Raw genomic sequence first — 10694 nt, forward strand, 5'->3', positions numbered from 1 at the left:
CCTCACCAATTCCCTACCATGTCAAAATGTTGCCTCCAATTCCATGAGCTTCCATTTTTCTTAACAGTCTCTTGTGTGGAACCTTATTGAATGCTTCTGGAAGTCAGTTTAGATAACATCCATTGATACTGCCTTATCTATCACATTAGTGATCTGGATACTTGTACATCAGGTGCGTTTATAGGTTGTGATGTGCAAAAGTTCCTATTGCTGAAGTGGACAGTTTACTGCTGGCAGTATAACGAGTCCTACAGCAGCAACAGTGAACAACTGTCTAGAAAGTGCCGCCTGTAAGCAAGTTCTGAGAGTGTTTTGCGGCATTATACCTTACACCTGTATTAAACTGCAATGATGTTTACAATAAACTGGGTGCATGGTAATATTTAATTTTATATCTTAAACAAGAATATTCTTGAACTCATAGTTTTCGATAAAGTGATTCTGAGTCGGCTATGTAACAAGGACGTGCAAAAAATGATCCACACTTTGAGATATCAGGATGTAAGCTATAAAACAAATTTCATTATTATTATTCATGCTTTGATACACAGTGGTTCTATTTGAAGTCATATGATTTTGGAAAAACAAAATTAAAACAGTGATTATTTATTCTGCACTACCAGTTCTATTCAAGTACTGGAACAAGTTCAAACGTTGTCACTTTTTTATTATTTGCAGTACAAAGTAATGAACATTTATAGACAGCGTGAATATACACCGGATCCGAGCTTATTCTCAAAATCGGAGGCACAACAGAATTGTATTGTGTTATAGTCTAAAAGCTGGCACTGCTAACACGTGATGCCCGCTTGAGCAGTGATTGACTGCTCGCAGTAACAATAGTGTTCCAGTGGTTGGGAAATGTATATACTGGATCTAGCGATACTTGTCCAATTAATAGAAAGGAGCAGGGCCGCATAAATAGTTTACCACTGGCTACAATCTGCTATTTTTTAAAAAAGCAGAAGCTTCGCATTTGTACAGTTAAACCCGTTACCTCGGGGTTCGCCAGCGTTCCGCTAAAGCAGCAAGAAGAAGCGTCAGGCGCGTGCTCACTGAACAGCACTATTAGAAAGAAAATGCGGATTTCCGTTCGTTAAATACATTGTTAGCAGTTTAACCTGAGAAGCTTTATTACAGGCGCCGGATTGGATTTGTAGTTATACCTTCACTCAGGGCATTCAAATTCCCTCATGTCCAAGCGAGTAGATCAGCATGTTACAGCTTGTGGGTTATAACTCAGGGAAATCAACAGTAACCGACCCATATTTCAACCTACAGAGATGGAGTTACAACCACCACAACTGTTAATGGTACATGAGGGTTTGGAAAAACGTCTGTATAAACGAGTATCTCAGAATCAGATTTCGCAATGGAGGAAATGTGACAGTTTCATTGAAGGCCAGAGGAAGGAGTGAAGGTAAGATTAGCGATAGATGGAGCAGGACGCAGGGTGGAGCATCGATAATCAGGGGCGGTGGATGCTGGTTACATCCACAGAGTGAGAACGAAATTGAAATAAGGTTTATATCGGTCAGTTAAAGCAGTTTGAAACTTACTTTTTCCGTGAATGCCCAGAAGTGAATAAATATTAGAGGATTGACATGCCTTTTACAATATTGATAACAAATAGATTGCCGCCTCGTATGAAATTCCCTTGTGCGCTCTTTAACCAAGGGTTTAGCCCATTTGTTGTAAAGGGTTAAACACGAAAAAAATCGAAAGGCTGAATTTCATACCAATACGATCGCACGTTCATCATTGATATGGAACCGAATAATTTCTACTGTGGGACCTTATATTGTTAACGTGACTCACATTTAAACTACATGAGTATGTGAGCTGTCCGGGAGTGAATATATGAGCTGTCCGGGATTGAGTATATTAGTTGTCCGGGAGTGAGTATGTGAGCTGTCCGGGAGTGAATATGTGAGCTGTCCGAGAGTGAATATGTGAGCTGTCCGGGAGTGAGTATGTGAGCTGTCCGGGAGTGAATATGTGAGCTATTCGGTGCCAGGAAAAGTAACGCCTCAAACTCACTCCCTTTATGGGCTTTCACTTATATAAACACTGGATGAATCGTTAATTCTTAATCTCCTCTAGGAGAAGGAGTATATGTTAAATATATTAATATGAGGAAGATGTTTATTCAAACTGACTTTTGAAAAAGTGAATCCATTGAGTGGTGTTCAGTGAGACATTGATCGCACTCTCTCCGTCTCTGCATCAGATACTAGTCCTCATCGCCTGGGGCTTTTTTGGTCACTTTGTAAATACAGTTATTTCTGCTTTTATGAACTTGCTCGCAGTTAAACTTCTTTGGCAGGAGTACACCGTGGAAATCGGCGGACCCCTCTCTGGCATCCACATTAGAAGACAGGTAAATGGTAGTTTTTTCGTTGGCGATATGCAGCAGTGTCTGTATAAGACCCGGAAATTGCGATGGGTTGTACACAATGTCCGACCCGAGGATGAAATCAAAGTCGGTTGGAAAATTATTCTGATCGTTACCCCAAAGAAGGGCACGGATTTTTGAACGGTGTCTGGAGGTGACTGGAATGTTAGCAGACACGTTATGTTCTATTTGGTTCAAAGTGTACGCTCTGTCCGTCATGGTGACATCTCCACCTGGCAAAAAGAATCAAATAACAACACATTTACACGATGATTTCTCCGCAGCACGAATAAATAATCACATTCTGGTCATGGGAAATTAAATAAAAGTAGAATTCTCTAAGTAGAAGGTATCTCTCTGGGCAATTCGCAGTGGCCTTGAGCCAAAGAGCCAGACAGAAGCAGAATGGCCCACAGAGTACGGAGCACATGTCCTGAAGGGGATTCAGTAAGTTGAGATCACCCACACGCGCCTGTTCTACATGCGTTGTCTGCAATGTAGGTTTCACAGGAAGATCAGGTGAAATCAGATCATTCCAAAACCACATTCCATTACCAAATATGACCGGGAGCAACAATCCTTCTCTGATCGCACCAGTCTGTTTCCTTTTCATGCAGTGGGCAAGGAACCGTTCACATTAATTTAGCGTGAATTTTCTCAAGTCGAAACATTCAGGACTGTGGGAATTTTACAGTGTTACAATTCCACCAGTCTGCCTTTGCAGGCCGGCTCAAACCGATTGACCCTAAAGCTGCCCTTTGATAACAGAAATTGAGTATTGCTGTATTTAACTTCTCTCCACAAGTATTGGCGTTTATAAAGATATCTTGTTCAGTGCAAATTTGTTAAATCAAAATGCACATCCCTCGCTTTTAAACACAAACAATATCTTAGCCTTCCCTAATCGAGATGTGGAGATGCCGGTGATGGACTGGGGTGGACAAATGTAAGGAATCTTACAACACCAGGTTATAGTCCAACAATTTTATTTTAAAATCACAAGCTTTCGGAGATTATCCCCTTCGTCAGGTGAATGAGTAAAAGATTCTCAAATCGCATATCTTATATTAGGCTGGGACAGCATCACACCAATCAAAAGGTGTCGTTGTTGTTCAAACAGGCCAGTCACGGAGAACAGCACGTCCCAGTACACTGGATATACATTGTGTCAATTACACAGACAGAAAGAAAGATCCAGACCTTCAAAGCATCCTACATGCTCTCATCCCACGTGGGAGGCGTGGGAGACTTCTACTGCCTCCCAAAGATACACAAAGCCAGCACACCCGGACGTCCTATCGTATCAAGTAACGGAACCCTGTGTGAGAACCTCTCTGGATACGTCGAGGGCATCCTGAAACCCATCGGACAGGGAACCCCCAGCTTCTGTCATGACACTACAGACTTCCTACAAAAACTCAGCACCCACGGACCAGTTGAACCAGGAACACTTCTCACCACGATGGACGTCTCGGCACTCTACACCAGTATCCCCCACGATGACGGCATCGCTGCAACAGCATCAGGACTCAACACGAACAACAGCCAATCTCCAGACACCACCCGACAACTCATCCGCTTCATCCTGGATCACAATGTTCTTTACCCAAACACACGGAACAGCCATGGGGACCAAATTCGCACCCCAATATGCCAACATTTGCATGCACAAGTTCGAGCACGACTTCTTCACTGCACAGGATCTCCAACCAACGCTATACACCAGATACATCGACGACATTTTCTTTCTATGGACCCATGGCGAAGAATCACTGAAGAGACTACACGATAACATCAACAAGTTCCATCCCACCATCAAACTCACCATGGACTCCTCCTCAGAATCGGTTTCTTTCTTGGACACACAAATCTCCATCAAAGACGGGCACCTCAGCACCTCACTCTACTGCAAGCCCACGGACAACCTCACGATGCTCCACTTTTCCAGCTTCCACCCCAACCATGTCAAAGAGGCCATCCCCTATGGACAGGCCCTACGAATACACAGGATCTGCTCAGACGAGGAGGAACGCGATGGACACCTACAGACGCTGAAAGACGCCCTCGTAAGAATGGGATATGACACTCGACTTGTCGATCGACAGTTCCGACGGGCCACAGCGAAGAATTGCATAGACCTCCTCAGAAGACAAACACGGGACACAACCAACAGAGTACCCTTCGTCGTCCAGTAGTTCCCCGGAGTCGAGAAACTATGCCATGTTCTCCGCAGCCTTCAACATGTCATCGATGACGATGAACACCTCGCTAAGGCCATCCCCACGCCTCCACTACTCGCCTTCAAACAGCCACCCAACCTCAAACAGACCATCGTTCGCAGCAAATTACCTAGCTTTCAGGAGAACAGCGTCCACGACACCACACAACCCTGCCACGGCAACCTCTGCAAGACATGCCAGATCATCGACATGGATACCACCATCACACGAGAGGACACCACCCACCAGGTACATGGTTCATAGTCCTGTGACTCGGCCAATGTTGTCTACCTCATACGTTGCAGGAAAGGATGCCCCAGAGCATGGTACATTGGCGAGACCATGCAGACGCTGCGACAACGGATGAACGGACACCGCGCAACAATCGCCAGACAGGAGGGTTTCCTCCCAGTCAGGGAACACTTTAGCAGTCAAGGACATTCAGCCACTGATCTTCGGGTCAGCGTTCTTCAAGACACACGACAACGCAAAATCGTCGAGCAGAAGTTGATAGCCAAGTTCCGAACCCATCAGGACGGCCTCAACCGGGATCTTGGGTTCATGTCACGCTACATGTAACCCCACCAGCAAAAAGGGAAAAAAAAGTTATGTGTTTTAATATTCTCTCTCTCTCTCTCTGCCATTTGGGTCTCTTTCTTTCTGTCTGTGTAATTGACACAATGTATATCCAGTGTACTGGGACGTGCTGTTCTCCGTGACTGGCCTGTTTGAACAACAACGACACCTTTTGATTGGTGTGATGCTGTCCCAGCCTAATGTAAGATATGCGATTTGAGAATCTTTTACTCATTCACCTGACGAAGGGGATAATCTCCGAAAGCTTGTGATTTTAAAATAAAATTGTTGTATTATAACCTGGTGTTGTAAATTTCCCGAATCGAATCTTTCTTCTCATGCAAACAGTTATTTGAAAAATGTAGTAAGTGCATCGAAAGTTGCGGGGAAAATTCTTAAGAGCATTGAAACAACTGATCAAATTTTTAGAATTTGAGACCAGCCCGTCAGGGAGTTTTGGCTCAGTAATATTTAGCACTGATGAAATGCCCCGTAGGTTCGGGTAGAATGCAGCAATTAGTGAAAGTGCTAGTGACATCCAATGGTGGAGCTTCATTCTAACATTAACTTCCATTTCCACCCAATTCGCAGATTCCCGGCTTGGATCCTTTCTCTGGCGTCTGGGTCTAATATGGATTCACATAGGTTTCATAATTAAACCTAAATAATATTCCATTGATTCCTTCCCTGGTCATTCTATAATGTTTTGCATCGTTTCTCTTGTTACTGTAACACGAGTACCGGGTTTATTGGACCCGACCAATCCCTGTGTTGATCACTGTGATTTCCTGTGGTGCTGCTGCTGGATGTGGAAATCCACTGACTTGTACATATGTCCCACAAGACAAGAGTTTTCCTTTTAATCATTCTCGCCTCTCCTGATAACATTGACTACGTTTTGGGATATGGGCCCAGGGAGGACCGATTATGCTCTGACACTTTTTCGAAGCGATCATTGTTTATGTGGGTAATGGTGGCCTTTTCCCGTAAGGAGCAGAGATCACCGGATAGTATCAGAAGCCGGAATTCGAGATGAATTTCCTTCTCGTATCCCAAGAGCACGGAAGTCAATTGTAACGACCACAGCAACACGAATTGTAACGATTCATCACCGTCTAATGTAACACGCCGATCGCCGTCAACTTTAGCGCTGCGGCAATTGCAACGCCCCCAACACCGCCAATTAAACCGTCCCCAACACCGCCAATTAAACCGTCCCCAACACCGCCAATTAAACCGTCCCCAACACCGCCAATTACAACGGCCCCAACACCGCCAATTAAACCGTCCCCAACACCGCCAATTACAACGGCCCCAACACCGCCAATTACAACGGCCCTAATATCGCCAATTACAACGGCCCCAACACCGCCAATTAAACCGTCCCCAACACCGCCAATTACAACGGCCCCAACACCGCCAATTAAACCGTCCCCAACACCGCCAATTAAACCGTCCCCAACACCGCCAATTAAACCGTCCCCAACACCGCCAATTACAACGGCCCCAACACCGCCAATTAAACCGTCCCCAACACCGCCAATTACAACGGCCCCAACACCGCCAATTACAACGGCCCCAACACCGCCAATTACAACGGCCCCAACACCGCCAATTACAACGGCCCCAACACCGCCAATTACAACGGCCCCATCACCGCCAACTGTAACTAACGGCTGTACCATTGCCAATTGTAACGCCCCGATCACCGTCAGCCATAGCGCCCCACCAGCACCAATTGTAAGACTATGTCTCCGGCTGAAATCAGCTAACAGATCATTTTCTTTGTTCATTTGGCTCAGTTACTCAGTGGATGAATTCTCAGAGCCGTCGGGTAGCTGTAGATAGGATATTTTAAACAAATTACTCAGTGGCAAGAATAGTTTGTTTTAGAAATACTCACTTCAAGCATGTTGTAATTGCCTGATTGAAAGATTGTGGGAGGGAAATAGTAACTACAGGGGTAAGCACCATGAAGAGTATTGATAGGGGTATCATCAATAGCAATTATTGGAGTTTGATCTGCGAATAGTAACTAGAGGGGTAAACAGCATGAATAATAATTATAGGGGTAAGTGTTATGCATACTAATTATGGGGGTAAGGCCTAAGAAGAATATTTATAGGAGTATGCACCAGAAATAGAGAAGTAGAGGGGAAAGACTACCAATAGTAATTACAGGGGTTAACATTACGAATAGTAACTATAGAGGTAAACACTATGAACAGTAATCATAGAGGAATGCATTACAATAATAACTAGAGAGGTTAACTACAGGTAACAATTACAGAGGTGAGCACTAAGAATATTAATTATAGTGGTAATGATCATGAGAAGTAATTATAGGGGTATGCACTAAAATAGTAACTAGAGGGGCATGCACCATGAATAGGGATTACGGGTGTATGCGCAACGACTAGTAACTAGAGGGTTATGCAATATGAATAGTAATTATAGGTCGTATCCTATTATATGAGTATGCACGATAAATAGTAACTATAGAGGTAAGTTATGAATGCTGATTATAGGGGTAACCATCATGAATAATAATTACAGGGGGATTCATCGCGAATGGTGACAATAGTGGTAAGTACCGTGAAGAGACATTTTAGGAGTATACGCTGCGAGTAGCAACTGGAAAGGTGAAGAAGATGAATAGTGATTATAGGGGTAATCACGACTAATAGTTATGGCGCAATGAACTAAAAATCGTTACTATAGGGGTAAATACAATGAATACTAACTATAGAATAGGGAATATAGGAATATGTCCGATGAATAGTAATTATTGGAGTAAGCTCTGTAATTGTAGCTATAGATTATAAGTATTAACTCGAGGGGTAAGCGCTATGAATAACATGTGGAATGCTAAGCACTACGAATAGTAAATAAATGGGTAAGCAGAGTGAACATTAACTATTGTAGTAAACATCATAACTGTAGCGATATACACTTTAAATAGTAACTAGAGTGGCAAATACTATGGACACTAACTGCAGCGGTGAACACTGTGAATAGTAACTGTAGAGTGGGCTCTATGAATAATAACTGTAAGGGTATGCATTAAGAATAGTAACTATAAGTGTAAGCATTGTGAATGTTTACTATAGGTATGTCCATTAAGAATTGCAACAGGAGGAAAGCACAACGATAGTAACTATAGCGATATGCAGCATGAATAGTAACTACAGGGATAAGCACTACTAATAGTAACCACAGGAATATGTACTATGAATAGTAACTATAGGGGTTGTAGTTTTCATGTCTTCACACTCTCCCTTTGGAGAATAGTGTGAAGTAGTGGAAGGATTCTCAGGCTGATTAATAATCTGACCGGCCACGACATGAAGGCCCCTTTAATGGCTGTAACCACCTTTATACCAACCGATAGGGTGGTTAGTCCTATAGAGCGGGAAGGGGGAGTCACCTACACCGACCGGATGCGAGTATCTCGGTGAATGTTAACCCAGAATTCGGAGCCAGCGGCCCAGTCTCCACTCATTAGGATTGCCTTTCGGCCTCAGAGGCGGGGGTACTATCCATAAGCCGAAGGCCCGTTTTCTACTATAGAGGTGAGGATTATGAATAGTAACGGGAAGGTTAAATACCATAAACAGTAAACATAAGAATATACATTATGAATAGTAACTGAAGAGGTGGGGACTATCAATAGTTAATAGAAGGGTAAGCACTCTGACCATTAACTATAGGGATATGCGTTACCAATAGTACTTATATAGGTAACCACTACGAATAGTAACTATAGGGTATGCACTGTAAATATTAACTGTAAGGATACGCACTGTGAGTGCCGGCTCTTTAACAGAGAAGACGCCTCTGACAATATAATTTCTAAGGTGCACGTATAAGTGGGGTGTAATCAAACAAATCATTGTCAAGAAAACATCGGTCCTCTCCTTATACAAATGTTTGTATAAATACCAACAATATTAACAATTTTATTTTTATCTCGTAAATCAAAACGGCAGGATGAGTTAACTTACCCAGCAGCACCGCTAAAATCCCCACAATCCCAGTGCCAGATCCCAGTTCAAGCACCTTCTTCCCAGTAAAGTTAATCTTCTCATCCTCAAAGTAGCGACAAAGGACAAGCCCCTGAAAAAAAACACACTCTTATTAAAGCGAATCAATTTACAAGGTGCACAAATCACTCGGACAATGTGGGAAGAGGGAGGAAAGGGTGATTCCTCGAGGTGGGGTCGTTGTTAAAAGGCACCTTCGTGTGGGCAGGTCAGAGTAGTCTTGACAGAGTCCTGCTCGCAGGTTACCTTTCCCACCTTTGGGTTCAGGTGAAGGGGAAGGGTGTGGGTCTAAAAAAAATCAAAGAAATGCCTGCCCGGTCTGCCTTCCTGGGTTGGCGTAAAAGATCCCAGAGAGCTATTTTGTCCGTGTCAACATTTAACCTTGATCAACGTCACTAAAACAGAATATCTGGTCATGTATCTCATTGCTGTTTTTGGGACACTGCAGTGAGCAAATTGGCTACTGTGTTCCCCTAATTTGCAACACTGATTGGGCTTCACAAGTACTTCATTGGTCTTAAAGCAATTCAGAATGTCCCGAGATCGATAAAGGCGCTATCGAAATGGAAGTTTTTTTGATATTGTTTTGTGTTTCAGTTGCTGCACTTTGCAGATAATTATTACAGAGCGAGTAAGGAGCGTCGAACTTTTAGCCTTGCAGGCTGCAACTCTTTCTCCTTCGTGTTGATCAGAGATGTGGAAATCCTTCAGAAATCTTAGTGCACAGCATTATTGCAAGAAGATACTTGTTAACAGGGAGCTGTGGAGTCGAAGATGTGCACTCTCAGATCACAAGCAGCATTCCTCAGTTGCGATGACTCTCGCACAACAGTTTAAGATCCCAGACTCGAACATTATTATACGGAACCCAGGAGATCTACTCTGTTAATTCAAGTGGAGGAACCGTCCACGAAGGGTCTGGTACCATTCTGCCTGGGATTTTTCGGGATCAGAGCGGTAGCTGACCCTGGAGTTATGCTCGCCTCCGTACCGTGCATCATTGCGGTAGATTGCAAAGGCGCTGCAGTGGGTAGGTAATTTACATTTAAATCCAAACAATACATTTGCAACAGGCTATTAGACTTACAGGTTCCCAGACAAAAGCAGAAACGCCAAGATACGCTCCTTTAAACGTAGTGATCTTTAAAGGGTGTCCACTAAATTCATACAGTTTCTCTTCAAAGTCTATAGAGGGACTGTGATCACCGGTGCTGCTCATCCTCTCTGATTTCGAACGGACCCTCTCTGATGTCCAAGCAGATTCCCTCCAGTCCTGGATGAGGATTTCGATCAGTTTCAGCCCCACGTGTCCACTCCAAGTTTTGATTTCTGATAAAGAAAGACGGTTAAAAAAACCTCTGATATAGAAAGACAGCGCACAATTTAATCGTTTTAAATCGCTGAATATCCCAGGAAGACCTTCAGCAAAACACAGGAAAGCTCTCTCCACTTTAACATGGA

At 43.5% G+C, this 10694-nt stretch overlaps 1 protein-coding gene across 1 annotated transcript; it reads right to left on the reverse strand.

Moving 5' to 3' along the window:
• Positions 1–2233: 2233 nt before the first annotated feature.
• On the reverse strand, positions 2234–10452 carry LOC137326570 (EEF1A lysine methyltransferase 3-like). The gene is made up of 3 exons (XM_067991798.1): positions 10321–10452; positions 9195–9306; positions 2234–2628 (listed from the first exon to the last, which is right to left on the reverse strand). Exons 1-3 carry the CDS (start codon positions 10450–10452, stop codon positions 2234–2236), a joined length of 639 nt encoding a protein of 212 aa, XP_067847899.1.
• Between the last annotated feature and the right edge of the window lie 242 nt (positions 10453–10694).

Source organism: Heptranchias perlo, chromosome 10 (genome assembly GCF_035084215.1).
Source record: "Heptranchias perlo isolate sHepPer1 chromosome 10, sHepPer1.hap1, whole genome shotgun sequence".
Taxonomy (NCBI): Eukaryota; Metazoa; Chordata; class Chondrichthyes; order Hexanchiformes; family Hexanchidae; genus Heptranchias; species Heptranchias perlo.

Coding starts and splice junctions, on each gene's coding strand:
- LOC137326570 (XM_067991798.1), bottom strand. CDS start 10,452: ATGAGCAGCACCGGTGATCACAGTCCCTCTATAGACTTTGAAGAGAAA. Junction 9,307..10,320: donor CTGCTTTTGTCTGGGAACCT/GTAAGTCTAATA, acceptor GTTTTTTTTCAG/GGGCTTGTCCTTTGTCGCTA. Junction 2,629..9,194: donor GATTTTAGCGGTGCTGCTGG/GTAAGTTAACTC, acceptor TCTTTTTGCCAG/GTGGAGATGTCACCATGACG.